The sequence below is a fragment of the Doryrhamphus excisus genome, chromosome 4 (genome assembly GCF_030265055.1).
Source record: "Doryrhamphus excisus isolate RoL2022-K1 chromosome 4, RoL_Dexc_1.0, whole genome shotgun sequence".
Lineage (NCBI taxonomy): Eukaryota > Metazoa > Chordata > Actinopteri > Syngnathiformes > Syngnathidae > Doryrhamphus > Doryrhamphus excisus.
Genome location: NC_080469.1, coordinates 13,483,908 through 13,506,410, shown reverse-complemented (window position 1 = coordinate 13,506,410; position 22,503 = coordinate 13,483,908). Strand labels below are relative to the sequence as shown.

At 44.3% G+C, this 22,503-nt stretch overlaps 2 protein-coding genes across 2 annotated transcripts in view; one reads left to right on the top strand and one right to left on the bottom strand.

Moving 5' to 3' along the window:
- Positions 1-9,396, top strand: part of bmp1a (bone morphogenetic protein 1a) — a 33,854-nt gene extending 24,458 nt beyond the window's left edge. Inside the window, exons 8-20 of the mRNA XM_058070107.1 lie at positions 74-189; positions 292-394; positions 1,945-2,061; positions 2,422-2,567; positions 2,667-2,862; positions 3,062-3,187; positions 4,634-4,794; positions 4,942-5,122; positions 5,210-5,335; positions 5,425-5,552; positions 5,652-5,865; positions 6,581-6,831; positions 8,010-9,396. Coding sequence (XP_057926090.1) covers positions 74-189; positions 292-394; positions 1,945-2,061; positions 2,422-2,567; positions 2,667-2,862; positions 3,062-3,187; positions 4,634-4,794; positions 4,942-5,122; positions 5,210-5,335; positions 5,425-5,552; positions 5,652-5,865; positions 6,581-6,831; positions 8,010-8,144 — 2,000 coding nt within the window. The 3' untranslated portion in view covers positions 8,145-9,396. The remainder of the gene's footprint in view (positions 1-73; positions 190-291; positions 395-1,944; positions 2,062-2,421; positions 2,568-2,666; positions 2,863-3,061; positions 3,188-4,633; positions 4,795-4,941; positions 5,123-5,209; positions 5,336-5,424; positions 5,553-5,651; positions 5,866-6,580; positions 6,832-8,009) is intronic.
- A 182-nt stretch (positions 9,397-9,578) lies between these two features.
- Positions 9,579-21,809, bottom strand: disp3 (dispatched RND transporter family member 3). Its single transcript, XM_058070106.1, has 21 exons — positions 21,298-21,809; positions 18,221-19,016; positions 17,896-18,115; positions 17,695-17,831; positions 16,343-16,477; positions 16,098-16,258; positions 15,864-16,003; positions 15,651-15,760; positions 15,403-15,567; positions 14,863-15,024; positions 14,647-14,781; positions 14,218-14,354; positions 13,968-14,137; positions 13,762-13,892; positions 13,513-13,694; positions 13,309-13,435; positions 12,611-12,756; positions 12,373-12,532; positions 12,187-12,300; positions 11,946-12,118; positions 9,579-11,660 (listed from the first exon to the last, which is right to left on the bottom strand). Exons 2-21 carry the CDS (start codon positions 19,005-19,007, stop codon positions 11,298-11,300), a joined length of 3,855 nt encoding a protein of 1,284 aa, XP_057926089.1. The 5' UTR covers positions 19,008-19,016; positions 21,298-21,809; the 3' UTR covers positions 9,579-11,297.
- Between the last annotated feature and the right edge of the window lie 694 nt (positions 21,810-22,503).

The following is a 22,503-nucleotide window of genomic DNA, read 5'->3' as shown; positions in this document are numbered from 1 at the left end:
GTGGGCTGAGGTGTTTCAGCCTGGGACTAATTTAACGTGCAGATCTTTGTGTGTTATGTGTCTCTATGAACAGGATGTGGGGACAGTCTGCAGGATAGCAGTGGGAACTTTTCCTCCCCTGGTTTCCCGAATGGATACTCGGCCTACATGCACTGCATCTGGAGAATATCCGTCACACCAGGAGAAAAGGTGAGCATATGGAAAATGTTGATGCGTTGTTCGGGTTTTTTCTTAAAGGCTTTGAACTTTGTGCTGTCAAGTGTCGCTAATCACCCTCTTTTGATTTTAAAGATCATTCTGAACTTCACCTCCATGGATCTGTATCGGAGTCACCTGTGCTGGTATGACCATGTGGAAATCAGGGATGGATACTGGAGGAAGGCGCCACTCAAAGGTATAACTCAAGAACTGATCAGTCAATTTTCCGTCAAGAAATATAGTCATTCATTCATTCATTTTCTACCGCTTATCCTCACGAGGGTCACAGGGGTGCTGGAGCCTATCCCCGCTGCTATTGCCGCTGGCGTGAGGCGGGGTACACCCTGGACTGATCGCCAGCCAATCACAGGGCACATATAGACAGTTGCCAATTAACCTAGCATGTTTTTGGAATGTGGGAGGAAACCGGAGTACCCGGAGAAAACCCACGCATGCACGAGGAGAACATGCAAACTCCACAGAGACATGGCTGAGGGTGGAATTGAAATAGCTGTGATGCCTGTGTGCTAACCGCTCGACCACCATGCAGCCCCAAGAAACACATTTTTTTATTTTTTGATAGCCCACTTTAACGGTCACATTATATTACAGTTATCCATCAATTTTCTGTACTGCGGGCATGCTGGAGCCTATCTCAGCTGTCTTCGGGCAAGAGGCGAGGTACACCCTGGACTGGTCGCCAGCCAATCACAGACATTTTTCTATATATGACAGGGTTGCAGCATTATGCAATATTACCATTATCAACACTTTTTAAAAATCTTAGATAAGTCTTAAGTTCCACAATAGTGTATTTGAAGCATGCTTAGCATGCTTAGACACACAACATGCCATTTTGTATGTCTGTAGTTTAAATGTCCACCCCTGTCACCGACAGTAAAGCGAGTAACGTGAGAAATTGAGACAACCACAAAAATGTCTATTTTTGACACGCAGCTCACCTCCACCATCCACTCCCCAAACCCTCTCATCACTGTTGCCACCATTATTGAGCTGCGGCAGCATTGGGGGAAACATTATACAGTATATATGTTTCACTTGTGCATTGCAGCATGCAATTATGGTGCATTAAAGGACGGTAGAACAAGTGAATCATCTCAACACTAAAGACATAAACATGTAAAAATTGTGGCCTGAGCCATTTATGTTGTCCATTTATGTGTATTTTTGTGTATTTATAAGTGATCACCAACTTAAAGTACATGAGATGTGATGCCTATTTTCTGAGATTTTTTTTTTAATTGTTTGCCTGAAAATCAGCAAATTTGTAGGGTTGCAAATGGCGACACGGAATGTACGGGGGATCCATACATTTTATTCTGCACCGATGCCACATAGTAGATGTCATATATCGCATACAACAATATAACATTTAGGAGTGGAAGAGGATGCAAAAGTTAGCAACACTTGCATAGCTATGTGAGCAATGTGAAGGCTCCTTTCTTGGTGAGGGCGTAGGGGCGTCATCAAGGTCATCAAGCTAGAGAAGCGTCACTTGGTAGTACAAATAGTCATAATAGTAGTATGCATTTAGAAGTACATGACTATCGACAACCTGAATTTATTGCACAAGTTGTTAATCAATCAGTGTTCCCTCAGTGGGATATACTGATGTTTAATAGTACTGTTATGTATCTACCAATAATCGCAATGGTTAACTTGTAAGTTGTTTCAAAGTTCTGAACTCCTCAAATTGTATGAAACCTGCATTTGTTTGTCACGCAGGCCGATTTTGTGGCGATAAACTGCCGGAGCCAATCATCTCCACCGACAGCCGGCTTTGGATTGAGTTTCGCAGCAGCAGCAACTGGGTTGGAAAAGGTTTCTCTGCCGTTTATGAAGGTGAGCACCTATTCCCAACATCCCTGTCCCCTTAGTCCAGAATGTCAGTCAGCTGAGTGAACTCACACATCCGGCAACGTGCGTCCCAAGCTGCAATAATATTCTCCATTTCTGGCATCCACACTGCTGATGTGTCAGCCACTTTTATGCTGCATTAATCAGATTTTGGCCAGACCTCAGAATCAGCCCCATTGTTTCCAGGCTATGCACAGGCTTGGGTGAGTGCGTTCATGGAGGTCTTTCAGCTAATCCACACAGCCAAAATCCGATCAGTGTGCACACGTTGTATTTTCTTAAGACACGGGCTGTTCATTTTGGTGTTAAGGAAGTTTTTAATTCTTTGCTTCCTGTCACGTGCAGCCATCTGTGGTGGCGAAGTAAAGAAGGACAGTGGCCAAATCCAATCTCCCAACTACCCTGATGACTACAGGCCCAACAAAGCATGTGTATGGAAGGTTACAGTAGCTCAGGGCTACCACGTAGGCCTCACCTTCCAGTCCTTTGAAGTAAGACCTCACCCTGGCACACTTTAATGCATGCTGTCTCCTAAATGTTGCGTCACAGCTTCAGATTCTGAAAAAACCCCTCTTTTTGCCATGATTCAGATTGAGAGACATGACAGTTGCGCATACGACTACCTGGAGGTGCGTGATGGCAACTCTGAGAACAGCCCTCTGCTGGGGCGCTTCTGTGGCTACGACAAACCAGATGACATCAAAACCAGCTCCAACCAGCTGTGGATGAAATTTGTTTCAGATGGCTCCGTCAACAAAGCCGGATTTGCAGCCAACTTCTTCAAAGGTCGGAGTTTACAGGTTTTTAACTCTGGAGGGAATTTCATGCACGTGTTTGTAAGAAGTAATGTGTTTGTCATTATCATTCAAAATCACAGAGCTATACATATGTACAGTATATATTGCTTCACTTGGTTCCTTGCTTGGAACACACCATGGAACCGGGGGCCCACCTAAAAGGCTCCTAACATATCTTTGTGTTTCAGAGATGGATGAGTGCTCCAAGCCGGACAACGGTCGCTGTGAGCAACGCTGTGTCAACACGCTAGGCAGCTACAAGTGTGCCTGTGACCCCGGCTATGAGCTGGCTGCTGACAAGCGCAGCTGTGAGGGTACGTTGTGTGGCTCTTAGGACATAGCTATTCCTTTTTTTTTTTTTTTACCTTTTTTCCCACCTTTTTCACTATCACTGTACAAAACACCAGAAAAATAATGCTAAAATAACAAGTTGGTGCCTCACAATGGAACTGCACTCATACAATAATAGATGCATACCACTTCTCCATGTTTACATTGAATGTTGCAAATGCGCATTCTTTTTTACTAAGAATAGCAAAGTGTGGCCAAAGCAGCTGTTGTTGTAGGACACCGGACATTACATAATTCATCCAAAGCTTTCCGAAAACCACCCAAGGCAGGCCAGACAGTCACTGGATGAATACGGAATGCGATGCATAAAATTTGCAGCATCATCTGTGCCAACATCGGTATGGTATCTAATGCAAGGAGTCCACTGGGCCGGCGCCAGTTGGTGCTAGTTTGCGCCAAAGCGAGCCACTACGCGCCAATCACATATGTAATCTTTGGTGCGAACTGGCACCAACTGGCGCCGGCCCAGTGGACTCCTAGAATTATTGGTGCAATTTGGCTCGCGTCATTACATTCCAGTGGATACCAATAGCCAGATTGTTTGTGACATTTGGTTGTACTTGGTAGACACGAAGATTTTACACATTTTGAAATTTTCTTGCTGCCAAACTCAATTTTTTCCGTTGTGACAGGCCACCATGAGCTAGTTGGGAGGCAGTTTGAGCCACTCCATGCCACTAGGCACCTTATTGGCGACACAAGGCGCCACAGCAAATTGCATTGGCGCGAACTGGCACCAACTGGTGCCAGCCCGGTGGACTCCTAGCATTATTGGTGCAACTTGGCTCGCGCCATTACATTCCAGTGGATTCCAATAGCCAGATGGTTTGTGACATTTGGTCATACTTGGTAGACACGAAGATTTTAAACATTTTTAAATTTTCTTGCTGCCAAACTCAATTTTTTCCGCCGTTACAGGCCACCATGAGCCAGTTGGGAGGCAGTTTGAGCCACTCAACGCCACTAGGCACCTTATTGGCGACACTAGGCGCCACAGCAAATTGCATTGGCGCGAACTGGCACCAACTGGCGCCAGCCCAGTGGACTCCTAGCATTATTGGTGCAACTTGGCTCGCGCCATTACATTCCAGTGGATTCCAATTAGCGGATTGTTTGCACCATTACATTCCAGTGGATTCCAATAGGCAGATTGTTTGTGACATTTGGTTCTACTTGGTAGACACAAAGATTTTGAACTTTTCTCACCGCCAAACTCAATTTTTTCCGCCGTTACAGGCTACCATGAGCCAATTGGGAGGCAGTTTGAGCCACTGCATGCCACGAGGCACCTTATTGGCGACACTAGGCACCACAGCAAATTGCATTGGCACAAACTGGCACCAACTAGCGCCAGCCCAGTGGACTCTTAGCATTACTTGTCACATTTTGTCTTTGTCTCATTTGTGCAGCTGCTTGCGGAGGCTTCATCACCAAGTTGAACGGGTCCATCACCAGTCCAGGTTGGCCTAGAGAGTACCCACCTAACAAGAACTGCATCTGGCAGCTGGTTGCCCCCACACAGTACCGCATCACTCTGCTCTTTGATGTCTTCGAGACTGAGGGCAATGACGTGAGCACTGGGGTTTTTATGAATCGCCGCGGGGTGGGTTTGTTCTGTTTTCTTTTTGTTACCTTGCTACATCCTTATGTCCCATCATTGAAGATATCAAAAAATAGCATTGCATCAACTTGACCGATCTTTCTTTCCCCATCTCAGGTGTGTAAGTATGACTACGTGGAGGTGCGCAGTGGACTGTCCGCAGATTCAAGACTACACGGGAAGTTCTGTGGCGCCGAAAAACCCGAAGCAATCACCTCCCAGTATAACAACATGCGCATTGAGTTCAAATCGGATAACACCGTGTCCAAAAAGGGCTTCAAAGCACAGTTCTTCTCAGGTGAGTCATCCAGTCCCTTTTCAGCTGTCACCTGTCACTCCTCTGCGACATTCGTCACCGAGTTTGTCTGCTTTTGCACTCCCTCAGACAAAGATGAGTGCTCCAAGGAGAACGGCGGCTGTCAACATGAATGTGTCAACACCTTTGGAAGCTACAGCTGTCAGTGCCGGAGTGGCTTTGTGCTGCACGAGAACAAGCATGACTGCAAAGAGGGTATATTGCCAGAAATATGTCTTCCCCAGCTGATCTTCACAATGATTTTCTCTTCATATTGCAAATACACACATGATGTGTTTTTGCAGCTGGCTGTGATCACACAGTGACCAGTGTGAGCGGCACCATCACTAGTCCCAACTGGCCAGATAAATATCCCAGCAAGAAGGCATGCACCTGGGCCCTGACAACCACGCCTGGTCACCGCATCAAAATAGTATGTTACATATTATTCTTCTTAGAACTCATAACACAAAGTTTCTACGTACTGATTTTGTCATGCTGTGTTCTCTCTCACAATCTACCTCTACGTTAGGCGTTTAATGAGATTGACATGGAGGCTCATCTGGAGTGTGCTTACGATCACATCGAAATCTACGACGGCAAAGATGGAAAAGCTCAAACTCTCGGCCGCTTCTGCGGTACTAAGAAGCCGCCGCCCATCACATCTAGCGGGAATAAGCTCTTCATCCGTTTTTTCTCTGACAACTCCGTGCAGAAGAAAGGCTTTGAGGCATCCCACTCTGCAGGTACAGTAAAGTGACGTAAATTCAGTTAAAGGAACATATTACATAACAAACAAAATATTAACAAAATACAAAATATTTAAAATAATATTTTTTCATGCAATGTTATTATTACCAGAAATATGCCAGAGAGATGCCCCTAGTTTGAACAAATAATGTTGACTTTGGAGGTCCCACTCTTTATATGTGTGATACTTATAGGTTATCACATGGTTTGTCTGGTATCAGACCTTCGGTCTCAGGCTGATACTGACAATTGGGGGCATGATACTGGGCCTGATACCAGACAAACCATGTGATGATCTTATTATCACATACTATTTAATCATGAGCTTATTATCACGTACTATTTAATCTAAAGACCATTTTGTTTCCAGAAAATTTTCAGTTTATTACATGTATTATATCTAAACAGTGTAAATTGTGTGTTCACGCTCGTGCGCTGTTCTCTGATTTGGTTGTTTTACGGGCACGATACCAGAGCAGCGCGCTCTGAGTGGACAGCTACAGGGGCTGATACTGGACATGGTTATACTATATATTTGATCAGTATCACTGCCCTGGGCTTTGACACAGTATCATTTCGGCCTTTTCCCGTCTCATTCATGGGCGGTTTCTTGGGTACAGGGCCAATTAATACTGTAGTATGTGATAACTTCTAATACCAAAACCAGTCCACGAAACCTGTGCCATTTAAGATGAACTTTTCCGTCCACAGAGTGCGGAGGACGCCTAAAGGCTGAGGTCAAGACCAAAGACCTCTTCTCCCATGCCCAGTTTGGGGACAATAACTACCCCGGAGCCTCGGACTGTCAGTGGGTGATCTCTGCTGAGAAAGGCTATGGCGTGGAGCTCATCTTCCAGACCTTTGAGATCGAGGAGGAAGCAGACTGCGGCTATGACTACATGGAGCTCTTTGACGGCTCTGACACCAAGTCTCCACGCCTGGGACGTTACTGTGGCTCAGGGGTAATAATAAGAACAACCATACCTGTATTTTTAATAGGTGGAAGTAAAAGATTATTACGACTGTCGGTTCCAGTCAGTCTGTCCTCTGACGTCAAGTCGTTTGTTAGGTAAACTGCTCCTCTGGGTTTGGGAGTGTCGCCTGTGAGTTCGTCATAATCAGCATTGTACTAGTCAGCGAAAAGTAATCAGTCATCTCTTGGAACAGCGAGGCCAAAAGGGAATAACAACACAAGTTCGCACTCGGGTTGCAGCTTGAACAGCTTGATGTCATTTACACTCTTAAGTAATAACCGACTCACGCCTGCTCCAGTGAATCATCCGCTAGAGGAGTCGTAATACCGTCATAGCACCCATGGGAGCAGCTCCTCAATCAAGTTTCCTTTTATAAAACGGTCAAAATAAACTGACATAATTCAGTGCCAAGTAGGGTAAAACTCATTATATTGGCAAGGACTGGCATACGTACAGTATGTCAGCCTTTCGTCCCCTAGAGAAATGAATTAGACGCTAACTGTACAAGTGTTATATTTAAATTCCTCTAGTTTAAAAGGTTGGCAACCACTCTGATGACAATTGGTCACAGTTGGGAATTACTGATGTACTGAGAAAGATCATTCATTTTCTACCATTTATCCTCACGAGGGTCGCCCAGCTGTCTGGGTACACCCTGGACTGGTTGCCAGCCAATCACAGGGCACATATAGAAAACAACCATTCACACTCACATTCATACCTATGGACAATTTGGAGCATGGGGAGTACATGCAAACTCCACATAGAGATGGCCGAGGGTGGGATTGAACTCGGGTCTCCTAGCTGTGAGGTCTGCGCGCTAACCACTCGTCCACCATGCAGCCTTCCGAAAGAACATTTTGGTGAAAAACTGGATCAAAATGCAAATAGATGATATTGTTTCCCTTCATTGTGGTCATGTGATGTAATGAAACACCCAACAAGTTTGTGGTACCCCCTATGGATTGGGCTCATCATGCTTTGTTAGCATACATGTAATGCAGATATTCTCAAAGTTTGGTAATCATTAGACAAATGATCAATGACTTACGGACAATATGACGTTTTGCAACCTCCTTAATCTCCTTTTGCAACCTCCTTAAGTCTTATGTCTGACGAGAAGAGCAGTCATTAATTGAATCTGTTTTTGCGTCCTCTCCCGAAAGCCTCCAGAGGAGATCTACTCTGCCGGTGACTCCATTGTGATCAAGTTCCGCTCGGATGACACCATCAACAAGAAGGGATTCCACGTGCGCTACACCAGCACCAAGTTCCAGGACACGCTGCACTCACGCAAGTGACGAGTGGGGGCCGCAAGGGGCCGTGCGGGGCAAAGGGGCACCCGGAGGGGCACCAAGGGGAGGCTCCAGCCTAATGCTCGGAAACCTTCGGCCACCAACACAAGTCAGACACGACAGAACAGCCGCAAGACCACCACCACCAACCGCACCTCAGCTCCTAGGGGCTCTAGCTCCCCCCGCAGACTGTGAGGAGTAAAGCCATTCTGCAGTACACCTTGTTTTTACCTTTTTATGGTTAGGGTTGGGGTGGGAGGGTGAAGGTCCACCTTTGGCGGACAGCAGGGGGAAATATATTGACAGAGCCCCCTCCAGATAATTCTTTAGTTTTTTTTATGTTTTTTAAAATGTGCCAGCTAAAGAATGGCACAACAAGGAAACCAGTGGATTCTCAGGACCTGTAGGAAGGCAGGCATCAGCTGGATAGATCCCTGCTTTTGTCGGGCCAGCCCTTCACATCCACCGTCAGCAGGAAGAGGAGGAGTGTGCGTACGCTCCTCCACGATCACTCAGCCCTCCTCATCGTCCCTTTCGGTTCAAGGATCGCAAGGACTTTACTTGAGATTTTGACCCTGTCAGTCAGTTGCATGTAATTCCAAGGAGAGAAGTGTACAATGACAACACCAGCATTTGTATTTGGCAACCAGTGGCAAGATCCTCATTGTTACCATTAACAAAGGAAAATAAGGAAGCAGTTATCTTATTAAAGGACTAATCAATGAAATGTGGTCCAGTGGTCTTCTGGTTGGTAATTGCTTGCTGGATGTACCTCCATGTGTAAAGTCATGTGTATGTGTGATCTTTCAAAGGGAACATGTGCTTTTCTCAGCTCGAACCAGTTAGCACTTTACAGTGAATTGTTCCAAAATCATGAGCTTATATGAATTTTTGTGAAATGCAATGCCAGTTCACTTATTTTTAAATGCATTTTATCTCTCTTATTCTAAATGTTTTTTGTTAGTTTTATTTTTTTTTTCTTCCAATTTTGCTCCATTTAGTTCCTCAGGCATACTTGAACATTGTGTGTGCCCTGTAACATGGGGTAATAAAGATATGACTTATGTGTCCGTGTTTTACACCTCTGATGTAATATCATTTCACTCCAATGGAAAGAAAAATGCCTTTTTTTTCTTGGTACAATGAAGTATTTCTCAAGAACCAAATGAGCCTGCCTATTTATTGTCTGAGTAGTAAAATAAATAATGTAAAGGTATAAAGACTAGCCCTATAATGCCTTCTTATGTATAGCCTATTGGTCTATGTTGAATATACTATGTTGCTCAAGCCTTCCTCTTCTCCCGTTTATTGTAGTGTCAACACAACACAAACGTGCACCTATGTATTCTTACTAACCAAATGTGTACATATGGTGTCCATATGTTGGCAAGGCAAGGACGATAAATAATGCAAAGGAAGTCATCATTGCACCGCAATTATTTAATAACTGTCCCATTAATAAAAAGAAACAGAAAACAAACATCACATACCAACTAAACAGACTGTAGACATTACAGACAGTATTTCACATCATCTCTATCCAAATTGAATGTCTTTTTTTTAACAATAAAAATATATATGTACCATATTCTTCACATATGTTTACCATAAATGTAATTCTCTTAATGCCAGTGTGGAAGTACTTAATAACATTCTGAACCTTTTAATGGGTTACATACAATAAACGTGAATACAATATGCATGAATACATTTAAAGGGCATTAAAAAAATAAAAGTGGTCCCCTTCACTGTATTATGAATAATCAACAATCTTATCAGCTCCAATACGGACAAGAGTCATATGAAAAATGTAGCAGCTTTTACCAAATGGCTAATATAGTCATAAAGTCTTACATTTATGACAGAAGTCTAGTCATAGATCCTCTATATGACAAGAGTGCTCTGTTGTTTTACTGTACTGTAAAAATGTTATACAATTCCCAATTTGCAGGCTGGTCTGCCGCCATTATTGGATTGATTAACCCTGTCTAGAGCACACACACACACACACACACTTGTGTATGTTCATGTATGCAAACAAACACACCATCCAACAACAACAACAAAAGTGACTAACTTAAAGCTTTTGTGTTACACGATGATACATTCAAGTTACACTTGATCCTCACACATTCCCAATTCAGAATTCACAGCCCTGGAAATTTGCCAAATTTGCCAAATATAATTAAAAAAAACTCTCCAAAAACGGGCCGTTTCCTTCCATCTAAGTCAACATTAATCTAAAAATGTGATAGGAACGAAATGTACATTTAATACATAAAATTTACATATACTGTATAGACGACATAGCCCACAAATAGCGTGTCCATGTCACACATGCTAATGTACGACGTGACGTCAGTGCAAGATGGCGGCAGCCTGTGTGCTTGTATGTGGATTAGCTTCACAGTCAACTTTCTTAATATCCCACCTCAAAACTTCCTTTGAGGTGAGTACATGTACATTTTATGTTTTTTGCGTGTTTAATAAGTGTGTGAGGCATATTTAGGGTAAAATCCTGGATTGTGCATTTAGCTAGTTAGCTTCTGTTGCTAGTGAAAAATGGTAACTGAAGAGAGAAGGTTTTGAATCATATCTAATTGAATGCATATTTAAACAAATTGTACTTATTCTTGGCCTAAGTTTGGCATTTTCAAGCATAAAAATGGCTACATGAACTACACAAGAAAAGGCATTTATTCCAAGTTTAAATTGGGCACAATAGTAATAACATAATAATCCTAATAAGAACTGGTGGAGCCATTAACCACAACAAGCTAAAACTCAGGCGTCACTTCCTGTTCTCTACACATTTGTCCGCCAATCATGAAGTTTTGCTATGGAAAGGCTTATTTATTTATGTCTACTATAACGGGTAATACGTGTATAAAGCCATTTAAAGGTGCCATTACAATACATTAATGAGACAATAGCCTCCTAAAATCTGAAATCAGAGGAGACCGTCAGTGTCAAGGAGTTTTTTGAGGGGTTGGAACAAGCTATGTGTCAAAAATAGACATTTTTATGTGTGGATCAATTATTTGCGTATTGTGTATTATATGTATCGCCGTTGGAAAAGCAGGGATATGATTGCTCCAATTTTTTGCACCTGTACTTGAATGTGACATCTTCAATATTTTTACAAGAGAAGTGACATCATCATGTTAAAATGTTGATGGATGGCCAGGCTGACGCCCCCATGCGCCTGCCGGCCCACCACAGAGCTCCCCCTGTGGTCGCGACCACCAGCACGGCGCTGGCGGCCTTCAGTACGTCGCCTCGGGTCCTTCTGAAGCTGGCGGGGGCCACACTGGCCAACATGGCCACAGTCACGGTCAGGGTGAACAAGATGGAGATGGTGGTGTTGATGGCCACGATCTGGCCAAACTTGGCGAAAGGCACAATGACACAGAAGAAAAGAGGGACTGTGGAGATCACCGTGGTAACGGCGCTGGACACTATAGCAACGGCCACATGGTTCACTGCCTCCATGGTGCGTCTCTGCCTCGCTGCTGCAGGCTCCTGCAAACAAAGCGCTGATTAATGAGACATGTTGTTCCTCTTTATTTGGGGCTTTATTCCATCCCGAAGCCAGATAGTTGCTCTAATTGGCGGCAGCAACACATAAGGCAGGGAAACGTTCCAAGACTCCAGGTGAATGGTGAAAACCGCAAATAATGATTTAAAAAAATAAAAAAAGATTTTATGTATGTATGGGTGACACACCGAAAAATGTAAGGATGCAATGGCATTATGGAACACTACCTGTCCAACATTTTTCACATGACTGGAGATTGGGAGACGTACCAAGCAGAGACCTACAGTAGGGGGCGCTCCTTCCCCAGCCAGCATGTATCCCTCCACCAGGTGCAGGCAGTAGTCCACTGAAGACCCCACGAGGATGGACAGAGAAATTGCCTCCACCGCTCCCATTTCCCAGCCCAGCCAGTACATGACTGCCCCCACCAGACAGATCACTCCTGCACAAAAGGTCAACCATGACTGACTCTGATCCACAGGATGGGACATGAATGCATGTGTTTGTTACCGAGAATAGTAATAAGGACTGGAAGAAGTAGAAAAAGATGTGCAGTAAAAACAGACACGGCCGCCACACAGATGCCCAAAGAGAGCAGCAGACTCCAGAGGGCGCTCTCCACTCCTACAAGAGAAAAAGCCATCTTTAGTTTCATCGTGTTTTCTTCTGTTTACACACCACCCCTCACATCCATACCTATGATTTCCATGAAGATCTGCTTCCAGTGCTCACAGGTCTGGAATCCTCGTCTCAGAGATGAAGACTGAGGCAGCATGGAGAGTTGTTCCTTGATGAAAGTCTCCCACTGGAGAAAGTCAGAATATGTCTGGAAGGAGGATTTCCCCTTGTATGTGGTCTGGACCACAGGCAGCAATATGTTCAGTCAGCTCAGATATTGGAAGGATTCATTTTGGGGGCAGTTGAGGTGACTCACAGATTCAAAGGCCATAGAGAGCCAGTGGACCTTCCCTCCGTGCATTCCTACCGCTCCATGAGAGAGCTGGCCTGGAAGAAGGTTGGGCTCGGGGAGAGAGTGACATTCCGGATGGAGGAGAGGCAGAATGGATGGCAGTTTTTTACCTGACGAAAGACAAGAAAAAAAATGTGACATCGTTGTATGTGATATATGAAATCTATTACATTTGACAAGTGCAGAGTTACAGTCCAGTCGGGGATGTCCAAACCTTTTCCACCGAGGGCCAGATACTGAAAAATGAAAGCATGCAAGGGCTACTTTGATTTGCATAAAGCAACACATGTAGATGTGCTAAGAACTTTTCAAGAAAAAAACTGCCCCCTCGCTTTGTGACATAGCTGAAAAGCAGATTGTTAGTATATATGAATTGTGCCAATTGCCCCCAGTCTGCACTTTGGACACCCCTGGTCTAGCCTGTATGTAAAACGTGGCTAAAGAGCATAATAGCGCTTCTTCAAGACACACTCTGACAGCACTGCTCACTAGAATAAAAGCGACACACACACAAAGACAGCATGTTCCCAGCAGATCTTACTAAAAGCTATTTTAAACTGTCTAAATTCCAGCAGTCAGGCTATATTTTGACCATCATGCTTATTGTGAGACATTTAAACTTATAACACTGGAACACAGATGTGTTTCCTGTTGGTTGTTACCTGAAGGAAGACACTGTGCTCCGCCGGGCTTCACTAGTTGTTTATTTGCACTGACTGCTTTGCAAATTTGGCAAAGATGTCCCATTTCCTTGAAAATGTCAAAATCTGGATCCAATATCACCTTTCCCTGTTGGCGGACATTAAGATGTGATAGATCAGAAAAGTTCAAATATCTGTTGATCTTGTTGTTGTTCTTGTTCTTACAATATCGCCGATGACGTGATTGTCTCTGCGTTCCGTCCGATTAACTCCCAAGATGCCAAACACGACAAACACCATGGCACCGGTGTCAACCAGAGGGCGCACAGCCGGGAGGCCACAAGCGCCACCTCTGCATGGGTTGAAGCCAGACGTCTTGGATGGGTTCACTGGTTCAGTAGTGGAATCTTATACAATGAAAACAAAGTTGATGACAACATCATTGCTATTTAATGGTGCCTCGTGCTGACTCACCTCCGGGAAGAGGAGTATAAAAGGTTCCCCGTGTGGGTCCATCAGGTACAGTACTGATACCACAGCCAGGTGGGCTCGCACACACTCGAGTGGGATGTGGCCTCAGCTTATGCTGTGCAAAGTGCAGTTTCCTTTGAGGAAAAAGTGCAGCTCAACATCACTGATTGCACTGATTTCTCCATTAAGTATATAAGCTATGTTTCAACCTGCTGTTCTGCTGAGGTGATGACGCCACATAAAAGGAAAACTCAGGTATCCAGCTGTGGCGGCGGTCACATGATCTGGATGTAATCATCCAGCTGGGGGAGGGGTGGTAGTCGTTGGAAACGCACACTGTCATTCTTCTGGTGTAGTTTTGCCACGACTGGTTGAAGGCCTGCCCATATGAAATACTAGTAAGCCTTAAAAACAACAAAAAGCCAACAACACATCCAATGTTTATGTGTGCTTGCTGACCTGAAATAAAGGCACCTGGTCATGTTCCGTACTGCACAGCTTCCATGGCGAAGGAGTGCTGGCGTTAAGGGAGAAGCGGTAAACAGTTGTCGAAGTTCTGAGGTTCAACTTTGATATAAAGACTGTAATTAAAAAGCCTAAAAAAATAAAAAGAGCAGTACAGTGCATCAGCAGATGGCTTTTACAAACATTTTATTTCAATATATCTTCTCAAGGGATACCATAGAAATGAAACTTGGATGTACAGTACTTTACAGTAATTATCCTTAGTGCACAGTAAAGTACTGCTGTATAAGCTGTACACTGCCTTCTCTAAAGTTCATTGAAAGTTTAATTCCTACGGTATTGTAACTTGAGACGATATTCTGTAGTACAAATAGTTGCTAAAATGTAAGGGGTGAGATACTGTATCTGCCCCATTCTATGTACCTGGTTGGTTGTTGCTTGAGTTTGCTACTGTTGTGCTCAGAGGAGCAGTGGTGGTCTTTGTGTGGCAGTCCTGAGGATGTGTGGAGGTCCTGAATGCTGATGAGGACAAAGAATGTGGCTTCTCCATGAAGACACCTGAATGAATGTACCATGTTGTTTAAGAACTTTGTTGCTTTGGGTTGTTTGAGTTTTCCAGTAAGTAATGAGAGTCCTCACCTGAGCACATGTGACAGGAGATGCCTTGACCGCTCAGGTTGCTCCTCAGAGCCAGCAGAGTCTGAAGGTTGGTATCCGGACGGAACAGTAAGGGGGCGTGAGAGGCTGGCCTCAACAGACAGCAACAACCAGCAGATAGGAGCAGAACCAGAAGGAAGACACCTGGAAGAGAATCATAGTGCTGCTGGAATTGGTTGATTGCTTACAGAGGTTGGGGGAGGGCAGAGAGAGTATCTGGCCTACAGCGCACGCCCACATAAGGAAGCCTGTCTATGTGTGGCATCACAAACCTCCAGTTTTACAACACCCTCTGAATCTGAGCATTTTGAGCCATCCCAAACTTCTTTCAGGACTCACTTCACAAATGCACAAACCTTATTATCTGAAACTTTGACATCGTTTAATACAAGAATACAACGTTCTAACTGCTCTTAAAAGCTCTTGTCTAGACTTATCTTCCTTGGCATTTTAGGTGCTGATCACTGAAAAGATTTTTAATGAGACCCAATTTCTTCGTGGCATGTAAGGGTGACATCTTACCTAGAATAGTTTTCCTCCTCTCCACAGCTGGCTGGCCCACCAAATGCTTGAGGGCCCACTGAAGCTTTGTGCTGACCACCCCCAACTCCTGGTGGCCTGCAGGGTTGAGGGGTGTCTCCATTGAAAGGGACAGAATGGCCGCGTCTCTGTCTGCCTCAAGGGAACCTGGCTCAAGACACAGACGATAGGGGCTTTGTGGGTGCCTGCATGCCGGCGTTTTACAACCCCATTTCCGATAATAATCTCACCTGGCTCCATCTCCACTGACAGAAGCGCCACGTCGTCATCCTCATCCGACAAAGGGCTGTAGCTCGCTGACAGGCCCCGAAACGACTTCCAACTTGTGAGTGAAGAGATGCTTTAGGGAGAGAGACAGCTGAGGGGATTAGATCTCCAAGTTCGGTGTTGCACGGCATGCACAAACACAATTTTCCCTCAAGAGATGGGATGTGCAGCCTCACCGGTGCAACCAGGCGTGCTCATGAGGCTCCACACACTGTGTCCAGATACACAGGGCGGCTGGCATCAGCACACAAACCCAAATCCAGCAGCAACTGACAATAAGAGCCATGAATAGGCCAAAGTCGTGCACGGCTGGGATCTGTGTAAAGAACCTTAAAACCTTCAGTCTGCTAAGAGAGGCACTTTCATTCATACAGAGACAGGGAACCATTCAATGTATCTCTTGTGATTACCTTGGAGAAGGCATTGGCAGCGTAGGCGGCTGCTGTTGTGAAGGAGGTGAGGAAAGTGGCTCGACCGGCTGTTTTGACAGTATACACCATACGCTGCTGAGGATGATGAAGATGAGCGGCCTGTCTGAAGGTGCTGATGAACACAAATACATCATCCACTCCTGAGAAAAGAAAAAAATCACAAGGTATCATTTCATGTCATTTATTTCCCAATGACTCATAAAACACTCATGATTTCCTCATACCGATTCCAATGATGACAAAGGCTGCCACTCCATTGAGAATACCCAGGTATCTCACACCAAACACAACGTGGTACAAGAAGAGAGCCATCAGGCAACTCAGCCCAATGCTGGCCAGTCCGAAGAAAGTCAGAAACACTAGAGAGAGGAGAAAACACCAAATAAACACACCACATTAACTGTTGGAAATGTATATTGACAATAGACAATGGGATGCATTCACCAACACATTTAGCTTTGTTTGCTGGCTTTACAACATTTGCATGCAACCAGATTGTTTATAGTTTATATCAGAGGTTTTGATCAAAGGTTGACTGGTACTCTCCAGGTGAGTCACAGCTTTTCTTCTTTTCACTCCCACACCCCAGTGCCCTACTACAGTGATGTGTCCTGCAAAGATCTACTGCAGGGGTGCTCATTAAGTCGATCGCGATCTACCGGTCGATCGCGGAGGTGGTACTGGTCGATCGCGGCGTGACATTAAAAAAATATCATCCTAGCATCAATGCCGTCACTTGATTGATATACAGGGCAGCCATTCAGATGACAACTGAATGTTGCCCTTCGGGTGACCAATCAAATCAAACAACGTCTCTAAGTGCAGCAGAACTTACGATGTCAGCCTATCATCCATCCCCGTTACTTGATTGACATACAGGACAACCAGTCAGATGACAACTGAATTTAGACCTTTAGGTCACCGCTCATGCGTAAACAACGATGCAAAGTGCTAAGCTAGTCGGCGAATTGCGGCAGATTTTAAGCCCTCGCTAAAGTTTATGGTCACTAAAATGAGTGAAGTAGCTGGACCAAGTAAAAAGGCAAAAACATATCACTTCCATACGGAATGGGAGGTGGACTTTTTTTTTCACAATGTCTTTTTCGAAGTGCGTTTGCCTGGCTAACCTGGCTATCAGCAGCTACTGTCCGGACTATGCATCCCTGGCTGATTCAATTCAGTGCAAGTCATCAAAGTAAACTCAGGTAATTACAAAAAATGTTAATAGTTAATTATGTGTGTTTTGCAATATTGGCTCATTTGGTTATGTAAGGTACATCAACATACATTGTACGTACAAATAATCCTCAATACATTTGAAAATAAATAGATGTTTTGCATTTTTGTAGTGGGTAGATCATTTTGACTCGGTCATTTTAAAAGTAGCTCGCATGCTGAAAAAGTGTGAGCACCCCTGATCTACTGTATATTGAAGTACTTCACCTACATTGGATTGATTCGAGGATGCAATGAACAGTGTTCTGCCATTATTGCTTTTCATGCCCAAAAATGCTATTGTCACGTAAACAAATGGCAAACTGGCAAATGAATATGAATGATATACTGTAGATGTTACCAGAGAAGGAGGTCAGGATGTAGACCAGCACAGTAATGCAGGCTCCACTGATGACAGCCAGCGTCATATCATTCCTGAAAGTGTGTCTCACTTCATGGTCAAATAGCTCCGTCCCCCCGTAGAGAACCTTCACCTGGCTGAGAGACCAACAATGCAATGTGAGAGGAAGGACATCATGGTAATGATACACCCTCTTCTGACCTGGTGGACTGCTTGGCCAGGATGTCTGCGTATTGAACCACAAAGTTCTTAAAGTGGCTCCGCTGCTCATCGGCTCGATCCTGCAGGGAGTTGTATGTCGGCAGCGGGGCTCCAAAGTGGATTTCGCTTCGCAGTAGAGAGGAGGAGAGGTGCTCGGGGGAGAGCCTCTCATCCACGTACCAGTAGAACTGAGGGTGCGTGATAGCCAGGCTCAAGGAACCTGCAAAGAAAGGGGACATGGAGGGGAATGGGGGTTATTTATTTTTATTTATTTATTTTTATTTATTTAGTTAGTTATTAATGCAATCTTAGGCAGTGTTTTTACCTTGGACATCAGCTAGATCTGGACCCATGCCATCATAGTAGATTTTCCCTCCTCGCTTGCTGGGGTAGAGGTAAGACAGAAGCGAACTGGGCGGCGAGCAGAAGGATGGTCCCAGTGGGAGGTCCCTCAACACCTCCATTGGCTTCCAGCAGAACTGATGGAACTGCGGGTGCTGCATGATTAATCGTTCCACGTCATGGATGGTCTTCAGGCGCTCCGGGGTGAAGATGTTGTGGTCTCCGTCACCCTGAGCAACAAACACTAACTCGATGCTCCACAGAGCTTGACTCTGGAGGTAGTAGTTTGGAGCAGAGCGGCGCCTCCGAAGAAATCCCTCATCTCCTCTAAAGGTCAAAACATCTCCTGACCTGGAGGCCTCGTCCTGTGTGTGCAGCTTGTCCATGAGTATCTCCTGCAGGTACTCACTCTCACTATCCACATCTCTCCTACGTCTATCCCAGGAGCCAAGCTGGGTCTTCACAGCTATGGTGAGGGCATCGAAACGCTCCGCTGAGAAGTGACTATGGACCTCGAAGGCACTGTAGGAGAGGTCAATGTCCAGAGGAGGGCAGTAGAAGAGCATGAAGGCAAACAAGGTGCAAGGGAGGAGGACAAACCCGGCTAAAACCACCCCGCTCACCCAGGGCTGCGTGTACACCCAGGCCACCGCCCTCCACGGCCCACATAGCACCTCAGCATGCCTCACTCCAACCTCCACCTCCTGCCCCTGCTCTTCATCATCTTCTTCACAGACTGTGTGAAACAAAAGCGGCTCATCATCATCCATGGTTGGCACCTGCAGGGACAAAGGGCAACATGGACGCCTTTCTTGCTTTGCCTGTTCTAGCATGCCAATCACATGCAGCTGAGGAGTCTGTGATTGAATTCTCCTCGCTCGTACAAAAACATTATCACCTGCAGGGAGACTTTCTGCAGCTCTGTGGAAAATTCAATCATCGCACTTGTCTCATTATTGATAAAAGCCAGTAGAATATTACAATAAACTATTTTCGTCAGGCAGCTTATGACTAATAGACTAACGGGTTCCATCTTGCGCCTCATTTGCACACAACGCAGCTTGCAAGGGAAAGCGAGAGCAGTGTGCTATTGATTTTTATTCCGCTCATTCCAGTGAAACCTTTGTATGATTTAAGGTCAAGATGATAGGATAAAGACTATTCTTATGATTTGCATGCCAGCATAAGCAGGCCAGTATCTGTGTTGGAAAGGAGACTCAAACATGGGGCTTTTTTTGTTATAAGGCACACTTTTTTTTAAATAAAGTACTAAAATAAATAATGCAATGTCATTAAATATATAGTATAATAAATACAAATATTTAAAGATATATATAATACTTTAACAACATTAGTTTTCATTTGTACGTAATGGATGATTTGAATATCTTTTCGAGTTGAAATGATTTTCCTTTTCATTTCATCAGCAAGAAGAGAGGAGCAGCGCATACATACGGTAGGCCGGATGATAAAAGATAAAAGAGAAGCCAGAGGAGATGGATGACTGATCACACACACAAGCAATATTTCACCATCTGTGCAAAGAAATCACACTTTCTGCTTGTCAACATGCCTTGGAATGTCATCTCTTCCTAGCAGTTCCATTTCAGTGTCCAGCAGCATCAAAAGTAGTATTAGAAAGTGTATCACCAGTGGGTAGACCGTTGAAGCCTAAGGGTCACATTATGACAGAAGGACTCTGCAGACAGTGTGCATTACTTGTGCTGTGTCTGTTGTGCTGTAGCTAGTGTGTGCACGTGAGGAGGGAAGGTGATGCACATCCTGCGGTGTGCAGCTGTAAAGTTAACAATGTGGAGCTTGCTTTAACTAGATGTCTTCACTGCTTGCCACCATTGGGAGTACATCATCAGCAAGACCACAAAGACTGTTGGTTTTATTATTATGTCATATATTATGTTATGCGGGCGGCACGGCGGTCGAATGGTTAGCGCGCAGACCTCACAGCTAGGAGACCAGGGTTCAATTCCACCCTCGGCCATCTCTGTGTGGAGTTTGCATGTTCTCCCCATGTATGCGTGGGTTTTCTCCGGGTACTCCGGTTTCCTCCCACATTCCAAAAACATGCTAGGTTAATTGTCCACTCCAAATTGTCCACAGGTAAGAATGTGAGTGTGAATGGTTGTTTGTCTATAAGTGCCCTGTGATTGGTGACCCCGCCTCTCGCCGAAAGAAAGCTGGGATAGGCTCCAGCACCCCCACGACCCTCGTGAGGAAAAGCGGTAGAAAATGAATGAATGAATATTATGTTATGCATCCATTTCCAATATCGCTTGTCGTCATCAAGCTCACAGTTGAGCTGGAGAAAACAACCATTCACACCTATTGATAATTCTGAGTCTCGAATTATCCTATATTATGTCATAATATCCATCCATGATTCCATTTTGTTCCTCCTCCTCCCTCCCCAGGGAGGAACAATGACTGACCAGTAAATCAAACAGCACCCTCCCACTGGACACCATGAGGGACACGGTCCAGGATGAAGACCATGTTGGACCCCCTATAACCGTTTGGCTAATGGTTGTATACGTTCCCAGGGAGGAGAGTGATCCCTCTGTGGTTGGAACACCACCTTTCAGACTCAATATCCTTGTTCACTCAACATACACTTGGGTCTACCAGGTCTGCCCTCCCCTGCCGTCCAATACATGGCAAAAATGTAGTAAGTCCTATTTTATCTCTTTTAAAATCACCACTATATTGGTAATTATTGGCCTTCTTCCTGTACTATTATAGTATATCCACATTAATTATTGTCATGTAAACAGTATTTGAGGTCTTCTTTAAGGTGCACTTAAAGTTCTAAAAAGTAAAGATAAATCCAAATTTAAAACACTTAACACTTCCAACAAGTCTTAAGGAGAGCATAGTCACCGCATGCAGCATAATTCATAAAATAATGCATGAGGCAACTCCACTAAGCAAGCTACTCTGTCCTCCAAGTCCACTTATAAAACCTTTTTTGCAGCCATTTGTTAAAGAGCTATGAAGTCACTTCTCTGCCTCGAGCAACATAGTACTATAGTAGGGGTGGCTTACCTGAAGCTGTCTGGAGGCTCACAGGTGGAGGTGCCAAGCGGGGGTCACTCAGGCCTTCTGGGTCCCCAATGTCATCTCGTGTTTTGGTAGAATGAGGCTTTACTGCGTCTATATAGTTGTCACATACACACATACACTTACACTACACTCACTCAGTGAATCCCGGTACGAAATAAAGACTTGTTTTTCTCGTCTTTTGTGCTCCTCTCTTTCCTGCGTTCATCTTTAGCTGGTCGTCCAGGCGACAGAGTCAGCTAGATATTTCTTCCCTCCTCTCCTCTCTCTCTCTCTCTCTCTCTCGTGGCTTTGTCTGCGCTCTAGTGGAGGGAAGACGGCGAAGAGGAGGAGGAGGAGGAAGAGGAGGCTACCACAGCTGGACACGTTCCATCGTTCCATTCACCCACAGACTACATGGAACAGAAGGAACAGATGGCAGAGATGATTTCCCTTCATCTGTGGTGTCATATTGGGGCTTTGTTAAGCTACTGGAGAGTCACCCCCCCTCCTTCATGCATCCTGCCCCACTTGGTATGCTCCAGTCTGGTCACGGTCGCTGGGAAGGTGATTGGCTACAGATTCCACACAACCTTCATTAGCATGATGTTCTTGTATATTACTGCAAGCGACAATAACGTTAACCCTTAAAGGATTCTTCAACAACAACTCACATTTCACTTTTATGACAAAAAATATGTAAAAATACTATTAAAATGATTTACTATATTCCTGTTCACATTAAGCAGATACATTTTTTTAAAACTACTTCAGCTTCAGAAATATGAATTCTCTTTTGGTTGATTCTAACAGTTTAGGTATGAATTAAAAAAATAATAATTTCCATAAAATAAACTATGAAGCACATTTGTTTATTATTATAAATAAACCCAGAGATGGTTCAATTATTTGCAGCAATATTGATCTTAATGCATTATTTTTAGAATTCAAGCAAAAACTCACACTATGGCACTATTTTATGATTATCTTACAACAGGCACAATAATAACATAATAGTCACCATCATTATCCTAATAATAACACGGGTACTGTTGTGGCCGTACTCCAGCTAAAACCAAGCTCTCAACCGTAAACGTCAATTCCTGTCCACACGTCCGGAAGACATTTATTGAAAAACACACAAGCACCGGTTTATTTATGTCCTATTTTATCAGATTATATATATATATATATGTCATATCATATCATCAA

Bases quoted from the DNA above. Each gene is read 5' to 3' on its own strand.
- disp3 (XM_058070106.1), bottom strand. From the start codon at position 19,007: ATGGATGATGATGAGCCGCTTTTGTTTCACACAGTCTGTGAAGAAGAT. The intron at 13,436-13,512 runs GTAAGAACAAGA...GTCCGCCAACAG, and splicing joins ATCACGTCATCGGCGATATT to GGAAAGGTGATATTGGATCC. The intron at 12,533-12,610 runs GTGAGTCACCTC...CCTGTGGTCCAG, and splicing joins TCTCTATGGCCTTTGAATCT to ACCACATACAAGGGGAAATC.